Raw genomic sequence first — 20,266 nt, forward strand, 5'->3', positions numbered from 1 at the left:
GAAGAAAACTGTTTTCTGTTCTTTAGTATTCTGCTGAGATTTTGGTGAGTTTAATCTGCCAAAAAGCTGGAGATTCAAAGGTTTGACAGATCTCAGAAGTGGGTTTCGTTCTAGGAGATTTGTGTGACTTTTATTCGACGAGATCAGAGTATATTTTTTATGGATTTTTTTTTTCACGGATTTTGAGCTTTTCCCAAGCTTTTTCTTTTCGTTCTTTTTCATTTATTATTTTTTTTTCCTCTCATTTGTTTGTTCTTTCTTTCCCCTATTCGTAGTCTCGTGAGACGTTCGAGTGCCATTTTTGTCAAATCTTTATCTCTATCTACTTTAGTTCGTGAAGAACCTGATTCTTCTGAACATGAGGGACGAATTCGCCTTTTCCTTTTTGGTTCTCTTTGATGACTTTTTTGATTTCTCTCTTTTTTCCTTTATCTCTGATTTCTCACCTACACCACCTCTCTCTCAAGCTTCTTCTGTGCCAAGCGAGCAAGAGAGGAAGAAGAGAAATATAGAGACAGGGAAGGAGAGACAGAGAAAGAGAGAAATCTGGAAACAAAATTAGTTTTATTTTCTTCGAAAAACGCGAATCCCCCCAGCCCCCCTTTTTTCGGTTTCCTTCCCGACGTTATCGTCGTTAAGAAAAAAGAGGAAAAACAAACACCTACCCCCCGTGAGATCGTTTCTTTCATTCAATCCGACAGATCATCTCGGCTTTAAACTCGCTTTCACTTCTTGGGTTCTTCTTCAGTTCTCATTTCATCTGTTCCGAGTGTCACGCATGTTAAAATAGAAATGTAAAGGATCAAAACAAAGATCTTTTATTGTAACTGATGAACGAGGTCGTTTTTCCTCTAGTGAAGGACCTGGATAGAAGAAGAAGAGCAGAAGGATCTGGGGTTCACGCACGAAATTCTCTGCTTCGTTTTCTGAGATTGATTTCAATCAATTGGAGCCGTGGAAGGTGTTATCCATCGATATAAATTGCTCAGAAATGGACAAACTCCGAGAGTTGAGACGCGGAGTAAGTCGGTCTTCACCCGCGAAGCGACAGACTAAGCAATCTGGACACAAACTAATCTCCGGTAAGGGAAGATGATGACCGAATTCTCCTTCTTTTGGTTTCGATTTTACGTTTCAGAAGAAGAAGAAGAAACAAAATTTCTAATCTTGTCTTTATGTGTTAATTCTTGTTTCTTTTGAAGCTTTTGAGATAAAATAATGTCGATGTGTCCACCCCGCTAATTCGATATAGCTTTTCCATTTTTTTTAATTGAAAAATAATCCTTTTTGGAATCGTTTATGTGGATTGGATTTTGTTCTTATTTTCCGTTCTATCTCTATCTGCAGTTCTGAACGGTGGAGAGAATGTGGATTCTACGGAAAGATCGAAGAAAGAGAAAGTTAGAGGTTCCAATCACGTAAACAGAGGAGGCAGTTCAAGCAACGAAGACAGCGAAATGATCGGTGGCTCTGAAGGAGAAGAGGAGCTCCGGCAACCGCGGCAACCACTACCACCGCCTACCACTGGTAGTAACAAGAGAACAAAGTTTCCCAAAAAGGTGGGCTTCTCTTTATAATTACTACTAGTAATTTACCAATTGGCGCTCTCTCTCTTTCTTTCTCTCCAAATCTCATTTGCTAATCCTTTTGGGTTTCACTTTCTTCAGTCATTTGATGAATGCAATGGCGTTGATCCCGCTGCTGTCCCACGGAAGCTACGGTCAGGTTTGTGGTGGGCCAATAAAGAATTAAAAAGATTTCATGCTCCCACTTCAGTATTTTCAACTTTCTTCTCATTTAATCATAACTGGCTTAATTTATTTTGTTTCCTTTTTATTTATTTATTTTTAATTAGTTGTGGTTGATTCCCCTGAGAATTTTCTCATGTTCTCTTCGATTTGTTCTTCCATTTCTAGGGAAGACCTTCCTCCTAAATCTTTCCATCTCTATTTTTCCAGAAAATATTATGTGCCGGCAAAAATCAGGTTGCAAAAACTTGTAAATGTTCAATATCTAGTTGTAACTCATAAGAAACTTCTCTGGATTTTGCAGCTATGAACAAGCGTACTCGAGAATCCATGTCACCACCTTCCCCGGCTGCAAAGAAGCTGCACAAGACTTCATTAGATAGAATTGAAACACCTCAAATCAATGGTGTGAAGAAAATGAAACCGGGGATGGTTAGTAATGAGAATTTGTTTATTTACCTCTTCCTCATCTTATTCATTGGTAGTACCTTTTGATTGGGACGTTGGTGGGTTTTGCAGAAGCAAGTTGGTGGCTCAGTTGGGTCCTTGAAGCAGCCCATCTCTGGACCTATTACTAAGGATGAGGAAGAAGTTGTGGAGACTTTGTATGCTTTGGCCAGAATGGTCCCTGACAACCCTGTTAGGCATCAAATTGAAGATAAAACCTTAGAAACCAAGTCTTCTCTATTGCCAAAGGCTAAGGAGATCTCATTGCCTGCCTCCGAAGGTCTAGTTCATTTCCCTTTTCTTATTTTTATGTCACTTCTTGAAAGAAGAGATTTTCATCTCCTTAACAAAATTCTTTTTAATTTGATTACAGTTCCAGAAGAGGAAAGCAAGAAGTTACCACTTGCCTCTAACACTGCTGAGGCTAACAAGACAGAAAGCTTCACTGGAGATCCAGTAGTCAGCAACTTGACTGAGTGCACTACTCCGGACCAGCCCTCCGTCACTGAGAACCAGAAACTTGGTATTGGATCAAATAATCCTCCAATTCATGCCGATCTCCACAGGGTTCCTTTGTTGTCTAAGACTGGTGAAATGCCATTTTGCATTGCTGAGAGATTGAGAGATCCATCTGAACTATGCCCTGATACTGGGTGGGTGTCTCCCTGTCAAAGAACCTAGTGCTAATTAATAAATAAACTAACAATTCTTACCTCCTCTTTTTTTTTTTTTTGATCCATTGCAGATTGGTACAGCCAAAACAACATGATAACCATCTTCCTAGGAGAAAAACAGAAAACATGTTTTGGCCGGTAAGCTTCCATCATCAAATCCAAAACGCATTTCTCTAATTAACAGAGAGATTTTTTTATTTTTTCTTGGGTTAATATTCAGGTTACAGGTGTTGAAGTGGAACAAGGACAACAAAATCATATTAATGGGACCAAGGACAATGTGACTTGTCTTTCACGTACAGAAGGTAGTATCTTACAATCTGGTGTTTTAGAAAGAACTTTAAACTCGGGAAACCTTGTCAGTATTGTAATTTTTGACTCTGTCAATAATCTTATTATCCGCCATTTGATGCTGGTTCAACAAAAAAGGGGGTCCAGTTCTGTGGCCTGGTTTGTGTACAGCAGGATTATGTGTTGATGAGCTTCATCATCCTTTAGAACGGTAACTCTCTCTCGCTTATTATTTGTAGAACTTCCTAGTTAGTTACACGTTATTTTCCTCTTGGTTATTAGTGCATGCAGACCTGGTTTTTTCAGGCCCTCTTCAACCAAAGCCCCAGCTTGGCTTGATACTGCCACTTGTTCCATTAGACCCAGCTCTGCAGAAAATATTGTTTTGACTGAAAAGGTGATCAAGACTGCTTATTTTGAAGTACTTATCCCAATATTGATTCTTCCATCAGGTGTTCCTTTTCTTGTGGCAAGTCTTTGCAACTGTGCCAACAATTCCTTTATAAACAATTATTATATTCAAAGTATGTCATATATATATTCTTTTGATCAGGTTCATAGTATATTTTATGCTTGACAGGTTTCACCAGTTGTTGAGAGAAACCAGTCTTGGAAGAGATGTGTAGCTCATGTTTACATAAGCCATCTAATCCAGGCATCCCGAACTGCAGACGAGACGAATAGGTGTTCAATTCCTTCTGATCAATTGAAAGCAAAGGAAGGAATGCAGTCAGGTCTTGTGGCAAGCAGCAATCCTATGGGGAGAGATGGTTTGAATGGGGTTATCTCTGCCATCAGCAGTGATGCATCTCCTACTAAGAAAAGTCTGAATGATCAGAGACTTGGTATTCCATTGGAGAAGAGGATCCAGCAAGATCAGAAACAGGCTGCTACGACATCTGGGATGTATGCTCAGCAGAATCAGGTAACATAATTGTCATCATTCACTAATTTTCTCTCTCATTGTTCTGATGGGTTTCTGTTCCTTGCCAGAGTTGTAATTTTCTGTCCTTGTCATCTGGCGATGGTGGCTTAGAAGCTAGTTGTACTGATAATAGTAACAACAAGAGTGGAAATATTCTAGTAGGAAATGGACTGGAGCAATCTACACAACTCCATGTTCCTTACTTACATTCACTTGTCCAGCACCATCCACTCTTGCCTTTCTCCATGCCACAGACTCGCTATTCATCTAGTCATTATCCGGATCAGCTCACAGCAGCAGCAACAGGACAGCAGGTAAATCTCTTTTCATTGGCATGAATTGTAGAAAGTGGAGACTGCTAGAAGATGAACATAGTAAATTCAGAATTGAATTGTGAGAACTGATGAGGGTTATTGGTAGACTTTTGTCTTGTTCAGTGGTAAAACTTTCTTCTCTGCATAGAAACTGTTTCTCTTGTGACATGGAAAGCTGACATTGGCATCCAGACCACCCATTTGTAACACATTTCTATTCGACTATCATGCACATTGTGCCCTTATGTGTGCTACTTATTAGCAATTATGCACCCCTTGGGAATATAGGGCAAAATAAGGAAATATAATGTGAACCAAACGATTGAATTAGGGCCCCAAATTTTAAATGAGTAATGAATGGTCCCCTTTTCCTGTTCAACAACATCCTTGGTGCCAGAAGGTAAATAAGAAAGTAAAACAAATAATCCTACATTCCTACCTACCTTGCTTGAACTACTTCACAGATTCTTGAATCATATTAATTCCATGTGGATATATATATGTTCACATCACTTTTTATAGGATAGTGGACTACTAACTCCAATCTTGTTTTTCAGACAATACCCTTCAATCTTTCTGTAGTTCTATTTGTTGTCTTCACATGTTAATAAATGATAATTAAGCAAAGATGCAATCCTAATATATGTATTGAATGATATCAGGTACAAGTGCAAGTCCCTCAATATTTGGGCAGTCCATTCTATGGGGCACCTCATTTGGGTCATGCAGGCGTAGTGAAACGGCAGCAACACTCGCAATCAGCTCATATGTGGGCAGCCCAGATGGCAACACACTATAGATCCACGGGAATTCTTGGGTCCCATTTGCCCAAGTGGCACAATGGGAGACTGGAGACTACTACCCCTTTCATCCCTTGTGCTCAAGCAATCCACCCTACAACTACACCCACTTCATTGGAAGCGGGACTCAGTGCCAACAGCTCTACTGGTCAACAGCAACAGCACTTCTTTGCCATGTCTCCATCATCATCCTCCCACAGAGGAAAGAAGCAGCAGCAACACCACCACCTTCCAAGCGGCTATAACCAGGTTGATGGTGGGTTCCATTCAGAGGGCTCATCTCGGAAGCAGTTGCTCTGCAATACTGAACATGTGTAACTGGAAGGTAACCTGGTGTTCTGACTGTCAACGATCGAGATGCATGGATGGGTTAATTGTTTAATTCTTTCTTTATGCTTATGCAATCATTGGGTTTTCACAACCCAAGTCCAGAGTCTCAAGACTTCGTATAGCAACCGCCAGGGTATTATTCGCTTGTTTTTCATGAGCTGTGGATGATTGGAAGTGTAAGATGGTGGCATTCAGGGTGCGAGGTGCGACGATGTTTATAAAGGGAAAGCAGGGGAAGCTAATTGGCAAAGACTTGTAGAGTTGCAAGTTGGGACAATGGATCGAACTTAAGGACATTGGGAGATTTGTAATTGAAATACTAATACTTGAGGAAACAAAAAACAGTGTATAAACTCATTTATGTGAGATGTAGAAAGACCATGTTTTGGCGAGTCAAACAAAACGTTTCCCTCCCCTGATACATTATCCCTTCAACCAGGTAATCTTTTGTATACTACGTTTTGGGTTTGTTGCTTTCTTCCTGGTGAGTGGTAACAACAGGTAGAAGAATGTTATGGAATTGATGGGCCAATAACATTCGATCAAATTTTTTTAAATAGGGAAAATTATGTTTACCACTCTTGTACTTTGGATCTATTATGTCTACCACCCTTATAATTTAATTAATTATGTTCGTACCCTGAGTGTTAATTTTTTTAGTTTTAAATTGAAAAGACAGTTTTGCCTCTCCATATTTTCTATTAATTTGAAAAGTCAGTTTTGCCCTTTTCTATTCTCTATTAATAAAATAACCCCACCCCTTGTTACCGTTGCATACCTACTACCTGGAGCAATAAGGATTTCGGAGCAGCTGCCGCTCCGATGACGACCACCTGCTCCGGCGACAACCACCCCTTGATCCAACAAGTAACTTCTACTTCTTTTTCTCTGCTGCTTCTTTCTCTGCTTCTTCTTAATGTAAGAGATTGATCACGAGTCACCATCCCATTCCAAACCAAAAGTAGAAAATCTTTAACCCTTCTGATCGTGTAATGAGGACCCTTGCTCTTTAAATAAGTTTTTACTCATGGGAACATACATTTAACCTTGTTTGTGGAAGGGTTAGAAGGAATAAAGACTAGCCCGAATCAAAGTTGTTGTTGCTGTTGCACTGCACTGATAAAGCAATTGAAGTAGCAACACCATTTTTTTTTTCCTGCTCATCCATTGAATCTGATCTATTAGAGCAAGCTGCCAATTCGGTTTATGTAACTCTCAAATCTTTTTAGATTAAAACATGCATCCATGGCCATGGGATGGGAAGGTAAGAAAAAAAATCTTGGAAAATAATAGAAAGACAAACAGAGATAATCCCAATATAAAAAGTTAGGTCTCTTTCATTCATTAAGCTTTGGGTTAACAAATGAAAGAAAGCCACCTTCCACGTGAGCATAGAAAATAGAGAACAAAAGACATTTTGATGAAAGTGTCTGAAGCTGAAAGTTTAACCCTCCCCTAAGTATTTTGCTTCTGACCATCATTTACAAAGCTGTTGTTCAATTGTTACTTCTATGAGACTTTGACAAAAAATTTCATTAAATGGCCTCAGGGAACGAAATGAGAAATCAACGCTTGTGACAACCCTAGAACTAAAATTGATGTCAAATACTAAATGGAATCAAGGGGAAAAGCTTACCTTCAGTCACAGTTGTAGAACCTCAGCTTTACAGCTTCAGGAGAGTTGAGGAAGTGTTGCTATGGCGACTCACTCAGGTAAGTGAGCAGTTCAAACCAGCAGTGGAAGAGTGGCTATGGCGCAGTGTGAGGTGAAAAACGGTGGCTATCCTCGACGATGGTAATGGCGACGTCGTTGTTGGGAATGGTTGGTGATGGTGGCGTTGGTTGATTGGAGATGGGATGGATATAAAATAGCATTACTTATTTCAAATGGGGGTTAATAGAGAATGAGGTTTTATTAAGGGTAATATGGGCATTTAGATTAAAATTGGGTGATGACATCATCATTTAACTGTTGTTATCTAACGACAAAGATACGGTTGTAAGGTTTTTTCAAAGTGCCAGAGAGATTTTTGAAATAGATTAATTTATACGATGGTAGACGTAATAGATTCAAACTACAGGGGTAATAAACGTAATTTTCCCTTTTAAGTAATAACGATCAATTCACTAAACTGTAGTGGCGCTATCAGGAGAAAGAACTGAAGTCTACAGATGTAAAGGCCCTGAGCGGCTGAGCCCATATCAGATTTGCGAAAGCCAGGCCCGAGTTGGCCAGAAATTCAGTGTGGAGTAGGTGACACGTTTATCCGTTCTGTGCAGTTATTTCTGGCCACCACTTTGCGCAACCCCATTTGGAGGCACTCGTTGGACTATTGTATGTCTTTCAACATTTTCTTCAAAAAAAAGGCCAACTGGTCAAGTGTTACCATGCAAAATTACTGCTAAGCCCCTAGTAAATTAAATTTTTTGATTCGGTCAAATGCTTTTACACACCTTGACCCCACATTAGTGCAAACGGGATTGAGCTCCTCTCCCGCATAGGACGATGTCCAACACACATCATCCGACTGGGGAGGTCTCGATCCACATGCCACTGCATTGGGATACGTGCAATGGTGTGGATCGGAGCTCCCTAGTCGCACGATGTGCACTGGAGAGAAACCAGATCCATGCAAACGCTACATGATCAATACAACAATCTCTTGCCCCTTTCTCCCACAAACAAACCCCAACACCACCCCCGCCCCAAAAAAAAAAAAAAAACCCAAAGGATTAGAGGGCTGTGGGTGACGGGGAAACAGATCAAGATTCTTCAATTATAAGGGAGACACCATATCAACCCAGCTCAACCCACCAATAGAGTATGTGAATAAACATTGAACATTGGTTTTAAGATTTGTGTTATTCAACCATACAACCTTGTAAGGGTTAGGATGCAACCCTTCATCAAACCGAACTAGAGACAACATTAGTACAACTACAACTGTCAAAATTAAGATATAAAATTTGACATGTGATTAATCTAGACAATGACCTCTCTATCCAATGATCATAATAGCCACATCATCTATCTTAATGGTAATACTTAAAAGAGGTTCCTACAACAGACTTGTATGGACCATTTTTTGCCCTAAGTTTTATTCATGAAACTAGAAATTAACATATGACACCGATGTGTAGAGCTACATCAACACAGTTGCATCTAAACAATTTTGCACCTCTCTTGTGTACCAAAGCTTAGATTAGATCATATAAAGTAAAAAAAATCAGCCTTGCCAGTAAGACATTGAGGATAACTGCCTAGATCAGTTGGTGAAGCATGTTGCAATAAACCCATGCTCACCAAAAAGTCCCGAGTTCGAACCTCCTGACGCTCACCTCCCCCCGCCCTTTTTTTTCCCTATAGAGTGGGTACCAATAAAAAAAGGACGAAGCACAGAATGCCAGCCTAATGTACATGTAACCATAATCCCTCGCTTATTTCTCCCGAGTCTTTTATAGGGCCATTATATATAGCCATCTGATGGGAAAAAAAAATTTGATTTGGCAAGTGAGGGAGTATATTATTTTCACAGGAAGTCTGGGAAAGCATTTGAATAAGGTGTAAAATTTAAGATTTTAACTCACCTTCTCAAATACAATAATCGAAACCCACAGCATATCACTCAAATAAAGCTTTATCCACAAGTGGGTGCTGAGATAGATGTATTAGCAGGAGATGATGCAGGAAACTACCAAATTAATTCAAGGTCACTACAATGACATTTGGGTGGACCCCCAAAAGATACATAATCAAAAGGGCGAGGATCATATTGGAGTATGCTTTTGTTCATTAGTGGCTGTCATCAGAAAAAAGCATCAGTTTTTCACCTCAAACCTTCCTTTTTACCTTAATCTGCACAGAAGTTGAAGTTCATCGGCATAAATCTGACCACTTTTACCTCTTAGGCATGGAAACGGAGAGGATAGGTAGGAACCTCAAAGTTCAGACAGGCACTTCCCACTAATGAAATCCACAATGTTAGTGACTGCCTGATCAAGTGTGGCAGTCACAGCCACCAAATTCTGCAGGAATTCCTCCGCAGTCGGTTTATCACCATCCACTAGATCTGTGACAGCTTTAACAAATATTGCTGGGACTGAGAAAAGATCTGCCGCATAGGCCACTGCTGCTGCCTGACAGAGAAAGGTGTAGTATTTCAAGATAGGTATAGGGCAGGGAAAAAAGGAAAGAGAATACAAATACCCAAAGAACAGAAAGCATGATAATGGGTGCATGGTGTCCCCTGACTTTATAAATCACAGCCAAGATCTGACACCTATAGTACATGTGCAGAAGTAGAAATCCCCCCCCCCCCCTTTCAAAACGTTGCAACTTAGACAAGATTGAGAGATTATACAAGGTCATTAGATCAGTTATATACCATTATGTGGATGAACTTGGAGGTTGCCAAACAAACAGAAACAGAATTTTAGTTTAGAAATCTCATTAATAGACGAAAAGTACTAGAAGGACACCCATCTAGAGTGGAACTACATCCACATCGTCCTGGGGACGATCCCTCTATCAACAATTGAAATCTATGAGTCCAAGAGAGAGCGGGCCTTGGTGCAACGGTAAGGTTGCTCTATTGCAACCTGGTGATCATGGGTTTGAACATGGAAACACACTCTCCATAAAAAGTGGGGGTAAGGCTGCATACATATGTCCCTCCCCAGACCCTGCAGTAGCAGGAGCCTCATGCACTAAGTACGACCCTTTTTTCCAACAATAAAGACTCTGTTATCTGCCAAACCTCTTTGGACATTTTTCATCTTGCTCATACTTGGAGGTACATCATAAGGTCTCTAGTCCTTAAAAATTGAATAATATGTATTTGAAATACCCAACATGTAGCGGAATGAAGTATGACAGCATGTTCATAGAATTCCTTTTAGTTTAAGGGAAGCTCCAGCGCTATGTTCTGACAGAAATGAGAGCTCTGAAGACCGAATATTCGATTTAAACAGGAATTTGGGATGAATAAAACCGAAATAAATTCCACCAGTGCTTTTAGCATTGCTCATTTGAAGCTCAGGTAAAGAAGGGTTGCTGCATCAGGTTGGCAGCCAGCATCAAAAGAGCCCCATGGCCACAAACTTGACTCTAAAACGAGATATTCTAGCAGACTTCACTCAAGGTTTAGAAATAAATCATCATCGACAGGATAAACCAGGGCGAAGAGGGGAGGTGAGTGGGGAGAGGTAGATAAGAAAAAAGGAAAAAATATGTGGTCAACTCTAAAAGTGATATGGGATAGGAAGGATGTAATAACCACATGACAACATTTTTTTTTTTTTTTAATAATATGAAGGGATGAAACAATAAAAACTTTACCTCCATATCTTTAACTGTAGCATCATTTGCAATAATCAATGCTTCATCCTGAGGGGACATATCCAAAGAGTCCCCAGTAGAGAGTTTGCCAGTCTGTGACACGAACACAAGTACCATTACCACCAGCTCAATTAATTCACCAGATGGAAAAGAGATATACATAAATGTTGTCAGACAGAAACAATATGACAGTCTGTACAGTTTCTAAGCTTCTACATTAAGGATTGGGAGAACTCTACCTTACACTTGGTGAGCATCCTTAATGATCCGCATCTTTTGTTGATTGACCACCTAATAGACAACAAATGGCCTAAAATTGGCCTACTTTCATATCCCTCACTATTTGAAGCAAATGGTACTGAGAAATGACCTAGAAAGAATAAATTATGAGCAACCCAAAGTCCAAGCTTCCCGGCTAAGATTGCGTGAGAAGCTCCAATTTCCAAGAAAAATTGAGGACATTTGGAGTTGGACAGAAGTATTGGAAAAGATCCTAACTGGTGATAATCTGATTCGCGGAGGAATTATGATTTGAAAATGAGCACTTTGCAAGGAGGACAGGGAACAATTTGATGCAGTACTCTACGTAATCACAGAAATAGAATCCTTTAAAAAGGGTAAACGGTAGGTCCAACAGGTGCTGCAGAAAACTTAGTATACAAACCTAGTCTTCCTCCCATGATATTAAACATCTGGACCCACTATTTATTTAATGTATATTTGTCATCTCATCTTCTCAACCTCAACATTTTGTGGATCCCGGATACCCTACTCCCTGAAGATCTCAACTCTAAATCGTGGTTAAAGAGAATGAGCTAACAACTATACTTTGAAAGCGTTTGAAATCGTATAATGGACATTTTGAAATTAAGGTTGTGTTTGGTATGATTTCTTGTAATGCATACCAAAAGCAATATAAGGGGTTTGAGAATACTATGGACAAGTTACACAAAAAATCAGAATTTTTTTGATAATCAAAACTAAGAAACAATGGGCAACACATATAAATTGGAAGAGACGGTCATAAACAGTCTAAAACAAGTAACAGTGTGACACAAATTTACAGTAACATCATGACTAAGAAACAATGAACAATACATGTAAATCAGAAAAGATGGTCATAAACAGCCTAAAACAAGTAATGGTGTAACACAAATTGACAGTAACATCATACTACACAAAATTACAAGAAATTAACAATGTATTTAAACAATGCACAAGGTGATAAATCCTAATGCCTCTAACCGAACTAAAAGAATGATTCCTTTGTTTGAACAGACTAAGTACTTAGTGCTACAATGGTAAAAGGACACAGCTCAGGCCTGGTTTGCTCGAATAAAGAAGCCTACCAAATAAAGTGCACAAAGTCTCACACGCAAAGTTTAGTGTTAGGGGCAAGGGGAGTGCCTTGAAGCACCTGCTGCATCAAGCTGTGCCACTCCTGTGTCCTGATAACATTGACATGAATAGACATCTTTGAAACCCAGTGCAAACAAGTAGAGAGTGACATTTATGCTCACATTGGGATTTCCAGTATTTCAGGATGGTATATTCTGATAAGTTAAGAGGTGCAATACACTTTGTTGGTGAGAAGTACTGAATCACTACCTTATTACGTGAGCTATACTGATCATGTTCTGTAAGATGTATTAGATTATAAAGTGAGGTACTGGTCAGTCCCCTACATTAGCAGGGGTATACTTGTCACATTAAGAGTTTTATAATTGAATAAATAATAAATGACCAGATCAGTAGGGTTAACTGTTTCCCTGCTAATTGATCACTTCTCTTTTCTCTCTTTCTTTTCTCTGTTATGCCCTATGTAGTGTTCAGAAGATTGTTCCTGCACCAACTGGACTTTTTTTTATGAAACATAAGAGAGATGTCTATGATGCTTTTAGAAATTTCTATCAAATGATTTCTACTCAATTTGATACTAAAAACAAAATTTTTCGTTCTGAAAAAGGGGGGGGGGGGGAGTGCATGTATGGTGGACTCAAAAACTTTTTTTTGCCAATAATGGCATTATCCATCAGCTTGCATGTATTGACACACACCAACAGAATGAGATGGCTGAGAGGAAAATCGCAATTTATTGGAAGTCACTAAGAGTCTCCTATTTGGCATGTATGTCCCTAAGACCTTTTGGTCTGATGCTCTCCTTACTACTGCCTTCTTAATCAACTGTATGGCCACTAAACTCCTTGGTCCTAAATCCCCTTTGGAAATCCTGTCCCCTCAGGTGTTTGCTTAATCTCTCCACCAAAAGGTGTTTGGGTGTGTTTTCTATGTCCATGTTCACAAGTCGGCCCAGACAAAACTTGACCCTAAGACCCTCAAATGTCTTTTTCTTGGATATTCTCACTCTACCAAGGGCTAGAAGTACTACCATCCTTCTTCCCAAAGGCAACTTCTTTCCAAAGATGTCACCTTCTTTGAGTGGGAGTGAAGAGGCTGCTAATGCCATCCTCTTTCTTTCACCTTTGTCTATTCCTCCTTTTGTGTTTGATGTGGGGAAACACAAGGAGGTGGAATTTGTGGATGTTTTTGATCATTCAAGGGGAGCTGGTAATGAGGAGTTACTTGTTTACAAAACCCAGTTTCTTTCCTATGATGCCATCTCTCCTACAAGTGTTGCCTTTTCTGAAGCTCTTTCCTCTACTTCTATTCCAACCAAACTTGGACCAAATCTCCCTCACACCTAGTGAGAAACTCGACCTTGGGTATAGGCCCAATAGACAACCCTAAACCCTTGATTCCATCTTCTCTTTCCAGAAATCCAAAGACCTAACCGTAAATTGCTGCAATTCAATTCCAGCATACTTTCCCCCATTCAAACTTAACGTAACTTTCACTGATAGACTCCACTACACCGACTTAGCCTAACCCTACCATCAAACCTTAGGTTCCATTAAACCCTAACCCTAATTCGACCAAAAATCCTAATTTTGACCTACCCGATTTACCAGTTCATAGCAGATCCTGGTTACTGGCTCCAAATTGGATTATCTACCAATTTAAGACTACATCACTATGGCTCATGGGGTATGTGAACTCCTAGGGTGTTGAGAAGGTTGGTTCAAGAGTTGGGATTTGATACTGAAGCTCCTATGCGGCTCTATTGTGATAACAAGGCTGCAATTAGTATAGCTCACAATCTTGTGCAACATGACCGCACCAAACACAATGAGGTGGACCGACATTTTATTAAGGAGAAGATTGACTCTGAATATATTTGCATTTCTTTTGTGAGGACCGGCAATCAATTGGCTAACATCTTCACCAAAGGGCTCATCCCTCATCAGTGCAGTACCCTTCTGTGTAAACTGGGAATGTATGGCATTTATTCTCTAGCTTGAGGGGGAGTGTTAAGAGTGTCTATATAATAATGGTACTTTGAGCATGAGTTATGATCTTGTTTTTGTTTCCTTGTATGGTGCCTTTATGTTCTTTTATGTTTTCTACTTTTTACCTCCCTAGGGAGATGGATGTAATTTCTTTTGGCTTAAGTTAGTAAATCAATATAGGGGAGGGAGATCACTTCTCCAGCTCCACGGTTTGCACTCATCTTCTCCTCTTCTCTTTCTCTCTTCTTGCCTTCTCTCCTACCTTTGATCCTTACTTGTCTCCAACTAGGGAATCTATATATGTCTTGTAATCAAGAGAAATCAGGAGGGGTTTCCCAAAATGGTTAACTATTGAGTTTCCACTTGCCTTATTTTAATTCAAGTCTATATTGAGTTGGTTACTTATTAAAATTTAAACAGAATTATAAATTTGAGTCAAGAAGGACCTGGTCAGCATAGTTTCAAGAATAGGCCAATCTCCTATTTTTATTGGGATAGGGAACAGTTTAGAGCAACCTGTAGCAGGCCAGGGAATTTCCAGAGCATAAAAGAAAAGCTTGTGTAGGGATATTTAGCTTCAGTCCTTCCTACACTTGAGCACTATTAAGATATACATCCAGGCTTATTTATTGCTCCACTCTTCTTATTCTCCCTATAGCTTTCTCTGAAATTGGTGATTGGCATCTCCAGGATCGAGTTTGCTTCAAAGAAATAACTGGCCAGAGTTATCAATAGATTGAGGAATTGTTGCAAAGAAGAACACCTAAAAAGAAATTAAGCTAATACTCCCCTGTGTTCCTCAAAGAAAAAATGTTATTTAAGAAATCACAATTAAATTTTTTCCTTTAAATTATTTTCCTAGTTTTACTCTAAAGTAATACACTTTTCTTTTAAGTTTCTAATTTTAATGATTAAAATCAGAAAACAACCAAAATCTACACATTAGTTGCTCTAAATGGACTAACATCATTAAACAGTTATAATCCCAAAGTGGACAGTCTTGAGGAACAAAGGAATTATAAGATTTGAGATTTCATGGATGTGACCAAATATCCAGTCTATACATATGGCTGGCAGAATAAACACCTTCATATTGAGTTTCTGCAACAGATTTGGGGTCGAAAAGGTCTGACGAGCTCCTATTCCATATTCATCAAAAACCTGCAGAAGAAATAATTTGGGTGGTTTAGAACAAAAACAAGACAAGACACACACATTCACAGAGAGAGATAGAGCAACTGCTAATGGCTGAAAGATGAAAGAAATATATGATTTTTAATAAGGAGTTATATGTCATCAGATGAAATTATCTTGAAGTAGAAGATAATAGAAGTTTGCATTCTTGATTTCATTTAGAATTGAACCCAGGTTCCAGTATAGATTTGGGCTATGGGTACAGCTAGGTTTGAACTTGCCTGGCCTTCAAACCTCAAATAGAGAGACAGGAATACCTAATTAAGCTTGTATTCTTATTGTTTAATTATTATTCCTCGAAATTTTAAAGAAGATTATAGTGATCACTCTTAATGGGTTCCCCTATTAGGTTTACGTTGCCTAGATACTATTTTTTTTCACTGTTCTTCATTCCCAACTTGTCCAATATTTTGCAGTGTTCCTTTTAAAACCTGGAAACTTAAATCTCTCCAGTTGATTATACATTGTGTTTTCACCCTCAAATCCCCAAGTTTACCCAGTGACTCATGATGTCCTAGCCCCATAAACTTTTAACTTTTAAAGTTCATGTTTGACCTTCATATTCAAAATCTTTGAGAAACCAACACCCAACCTTAGCTTCTGTACAATACCAACCTACATCATCCCTGTCAACCAAAGTCTGAAAGATCAAGAACCCTTTTGGAAGAGAAATTAAGTTCATCTAGAAATAATCAAACGTATGCACACAATTACTCTGAATCACTTTTGAAATTTTTTTACTGTAGACCTAACATATTGGTTAAAGTTCCAAAAGCAGAGAAAGATGGAGAACAAAATATTCATAAATACTTACGGGTACAGGTATCCTTCTCTCATGAAAAGCAACATCAGAAGCCAGAAACACATCCCCAATGCATGCTCCTTTAGCCTGAAAGTTTCAAGTCTCATGTGTTGGTACCCGACAGAGATGCCACCGTTATACCGCAGACAAATGAATAAAAGTAACTCATGTCACATTCTAAGCCAGACATAAAATGAATGGTGTCATAAGTATAACACAAATCAACCCGATGACTAGTAGTTTCATAACAGAACTAGGGTACAAAGGGAGAGGAAAATACAAATGGTAGAAAGATTAATAGTTCAACGATACTTTCAAGGAAAGGCATTGCATAAAGACACCTATCAGTCTAGCTGGATAATAAATAGGGAAGGTAGAGAAACTGACAAATCAGCGAGTGCCAAAGATAACTTTGAAGAAATAGTAAAAGGAACATGTTTAAACAACTAGAATTTTTGGTTCTGTACTGCACATAATAATTAGAAAATGAGTTTTTTTTTTCTTTGACACTCTCTGACTGAACCTTAGTCATGACTTATGAGATTTTTTGAAGAAAATGGATGCGATGAAGGAAACTATACAGATCTGCAAAGATAAATGGACAATGGTATATAGACAATTGCATTAGTGCAAAGGAATCAATACTACAAATGTACCCTCCCCACCGCAAACCCCACCCCCCGCCCCAAAAAAAAAAAAAAATAATGCTACAAAATGCGTCATATCTTAGTGTAGAACATTAATGCTATTGTATGTCAGATGAAACAGCAGTATGAGGAAGTATCACATACACACCTGAAAGCCTCTAGAAGTGCCTGCATTTATGACAAGGTCTGGTTTTAATGCTTGGATGGCAGCAAATGTTACAAGAGATGCGGTAACTGTGCCTACACTATCAACCCCTGTGAAAATATATTTCAAGGACTTAGCAATCGAGCAACAATATAATATGTTGGAAAGATACAATTATAAGTAGTTTTTACAGAATTGACATATTATCCACAAACAGATAATAAGACAAGAATGCCAAGTAATGGATCCACACATAAGTATTGAACCATTATTATTCTACTAAAATATTTCATTCTTAATGAGTCAGTTTAAAATCTAAATGCCAGTGAACAGACAGAATCTACATGCACCTTAGGCAAAAAATTCCAAAAAACACAGGGTGCAGCAGAAGATCTACTTTCTGATGTGTCTAAAAGTTGAACTAGATTTGATAACCTGTTCAACTTGCGGAAGTTAGTTTATAGACTAGATATTCTGGAGAAGCAAACTACATTGAATTCCAAAAGCAATAAAATATTTCAATCAAGAAATAAGATAGAATAGGTCATTTCACTTACACAGACATTTCTGCAGTTGGACCTGAAAACTTTCTTACTTATCAGTCATTACAAGATTGGTTTTGAGTTCTTATCATTGCTTTTTCATTTTGTTTAGTTTATATTGATGACCACCATATTGCCAGGGGATCAGGCAATAGGAATGATGATTTATATGATAATGATGACAAGCTTTCCAACAAAGACATACCAATTTAGTCTTTTTTCTTTTAGTAATTAATGCTATTGGGAGAGGTGCATCACCTGTTTCAAAAGTTACAGATGTTACTGATTCATAATGATACAAAGGGAAGGGGGGGGGGGGGGCGGTTCAGGAGGTTGTCATGCATATGTTCATTCATCTTCATAGTTAAAAAAAAAAAAAGATTGAGAAACATATATTACCCCAAACTGGATCTTTTCCTGGCCAGATTAGATTAATATGCAGATCTTTGTAAATACCGTGATATCTGACCCAAGGAACCCCTTTAGGGAACCTGCAAAGACAGTAGAAATTACATCTCAGAATATATATATATATTAGATCAGGTTTTCAATGAGTCCCACATAAGAGACAAAACGGTGACTGAGAAAAAACCATCGCCTAGTTACTCACAGGAAGCACTGCCTCACGAGGATTTGGCACCTTCAAGTTTATTGCATAAAATGTAAAAAGGTGCATAACAAATTGGGTCCAGGGCAAGGATCTCCAGAAAATATGATGGGCCAAGATTTGACATGGTATTGACAAACAGTTCTTCTAATGAAATTTAATTTCATAATAGTTTGTATTTGATTAGAAAACAAGGCGAACGAGAATTGGCCACCAAAGCACCCAAAATGAGTTACCATTTTTTTTTATTTATCTTTTGGGAGGCGGGGGGGGGAGAGTAGGCGTGATGGATTTCACAATTAAGAATAACATCAAAATAAGCACCACGGGAAGCCAAATGGAGAGAAACATTTCTAGTCATCAACATGATAACTCCATCGGATAGGAAATACGTAAAAATGTATAAAAATAACAGTAGCAATAGACTAGACTATCGTAATAGAGTGGTGCATAATCAATACTATGCACCTTTTGAAGATAAAAGTAAAAGCTCTTGAAGACAAATGATTGATAAACCAGTGAATTCTGAAAAGAAACGAAGTTGTCTAAACCCTAGAACCGAATCGAAGAAGAATAAACGACAAAAAAATCCAGGTGAAGAAAAAATAACTGACACAGAGTCAGGATCCTCCGTTAGCTGGAATCGGTGCACAAGTGGAAGCGCTTCAGTCTGCATCGCTGTACTCCAAATCAAAATCAAGTGAAGGAAAAAGAGACGGGTTAAGAAGAATACGACAGAGAGTGGGGGGCAACAAAGGGGAAATTGAAGTCGATGAGAGGAGAAAGAGAAGAATTACAGAAACAGAAAGCAGAAGAATATTAGGTAACTAACTACCTATAACGATAACGATATTGGAGATGAGCTTCTTATCCACTTCTGCAATTTCGGCTTCCTCTGCAACACCATCTTCAGGAGCCATAACGCTCGCTCGTTCTCTCAAACTCTGCATTCGATTCTACAAGTATTCGTAATCAGCGACCGAAGCAGAGCAAAACAAAAACACCGTGCAGACTCATTCACGCAATCACCCCTTGGAATTTTAGATCGAACCGTCGGACTCCACCACATAGCGTGAAGTGTGAACGAACGAACAAATAAACAACCGAGGCGAGAGAGACTGTGAGAGAGAGGGAACAGAGAAAGGGACGTACAATAATCTAATAATTCTCGGATGTCCAGTCTGTGTTCAAACTTCCGTTATCCCCTTGACTCACTTTCAAGTTCCAAGGTAAAACACAGGGTTGGCGTTCTCTGTGGCTGAGGTTGGCCCTGCGTGGCGAGGCCAATGAGAGGGCGCGTTGGCATAATGAGGTGGTATTTTTGTCTTTTATGAGGGTAGGGTGGTCATTTTAGATCCTTCTGTGTTCGAATATGGGCGGTAAATGAGACTTTGCATAACAAAACCACAAAGGAATGAGATTTTGAAATGCCACATCAGCAGACAAAGCAATTAATGATATCCCTTGAACTTTTGTAAGTTCATCACTCCAAATTAATCAAACAAGATTCGGGTGAGATTTTTCAAGTGCCGCATCTGCATTTTTCCATCCCAATTCTTCCACCCCACCTAAGTCCCCACGGAACAAACATATAACCAAATGAAATCATGCCCATGTGCACAAGTTATATATTTATGGGAAAATGTTTTCTGTGCTGGGTTGCAGGATGCGCCCTTACACATGGAGGTGGGAAAAATGACCGCCCACCCCTTGAATGATTAAAATGACTGCCCTGTCCCGTCTCATGTGTCTGGATGCAGGCATGCAGCCTATGCCTCCATGTGCTCCTCGGCAGATAACATCGCCCCAATATTTATTTATTTATTGGTTAAAGAGGTGCGGAAGCGTCAAGCGATCACATCTAGGGATGTAAACGGATTGGATTTGGCTCAGATATAGATCAGATGTGATCAACTCCGGATATTACTTGGCCGAAACCTCTAAACGGATTCAGATGCGGATCTAGTTCATATTTTTGACCATCCGTTTACATCTCTACCTTGTGTAACTCGGACCTTCCTCCCCCTAGCGGATACAATTCACTCTCAATCCATGTCTCTTAGATCATGATTCTCTTTTCCTCATATTCTAGAACCCGTTGATTCTTCAAAAACC

The 20,266-nt window shown here is 39.1% G+C and overlaps 3 protein-coding genes across 7 annotated transcripts in view; 1 reads left to right on the forward strand and 2 right to left on the reverse strand.

Moving 5' to 3' along the window:
- The window catches only part of LOC122660288 (transformation/transcription domain-associated protein-like), a 108,211-nt gene that overhangs the window by 549 nt on the left and 87,396 nt on the right, over positions 1 to 20,266 (reverse strand). The window lies entirely within an intron of this gene.
- On the forward strand, positions 214 to 5,943 carry LOC122660289. 4 transcript variants are annotated; one of them, XM_043855529.1, is made up of 14 exons: positions 214 to 1,017; positions 1,051 to 1,088; positions 1,348 to 1,559; positions 1,668 to 1,725; positions 2,053 to 2,180; positions 2,268 to 2,475; positions 2,569 to 2,848; positions 2,941 to 3,007; positions 3,090 to 3,174; positions 3,299 to 3,371; positions 3,467 to 3,557; positions 3,741 to 4,085; positions 4,154 to 4,399; positions 5,062 to 5,943. In XM_043855529.1, exons 1-14 carry the CDS (start codon positions 992 to 994, stop codon positions 5,515 to 5,517), a joined length of 2,313 nt encoding a protein of 770 aa, XP_043711464.1. In that variant the 5' UTR covers positions 214 to 991; the 3' UTR covers positions 5,518 to 5,943. The 4 variants fall into 4 exon arrangements, with proteins under 4 accessions (XP_043711464.1, XP_043711462.1, XP_043711463.1 ...); XM_043855530.1 differs by having other exon boundaries at positions 215 to 1,017; positions 1,051 to 1,082; XM_043855527.1 differs by having other exon boundaries at positions 214 to 1,088.
- On the reverse strand, positions 5,376 to 19,217 carry LOC122660292 (5'-methylthioadenosine/S-adenosylhomocysteine nucleosidase-like). 2 transcript variants are annotated; one of them, XM_043855534.1, is made up of 9 exons: positions 18,987 to 19,217; positions 18,766 to 18,829; positions 17,944 to 18,035; positions 17,006 to 17,112; positions 16,223 to 16,297; positions 15,301 to 15,375; positions 10,854 to 10,960; positions 8,469 to 8,473; positions 5,376 to 5,390 (listed from the first exon to the last, which is right to left on the reverse strand). In XM_043855534.1, the coding sequence occupies exons 1-9, from the start codon at positions 19,099 to 19,101 to the stop codon at positions 5,386 to 5,388; spliced, it is 645 nt and encodes a 214-aa protein (XP_043711469.1). In that variant the 5' UTR covers positions 19,102 to 19,217; the 3' UTR covers positions 5,376 to 5,385. The 2 variants fall into 2 exon arrangements, with proteins under 2 accessions (XP_043711469.1, XP_043711468.1); XM_043855533.1 differs by lacking the exons at positions 5,376 to 5,390; positions 8,469 to 8,473 and adding exons at positions 8,995 to 9,385; positions 9,468 to 9,666 and having other exon boundaries at positions 10,868 to 10,960; positions 18,987 to 19,215.

The sequence above is a fragment of the Telopea speciosissima genome, chromosome 4, assembly GCF_018873765.1.
Source record: "Telopea speciosissima isolate NSW1024214 ecotype Mountain lineage chromosome 4, Tspe_v1, whole genome shotgun sequence".
NCBI classification, from domain to species: Eukaryota; Viridiplantae; Streptophyta; class Magnoliopsida; order Proteales; family Proteaceae; genus Telopea; species Telopea speciosissima.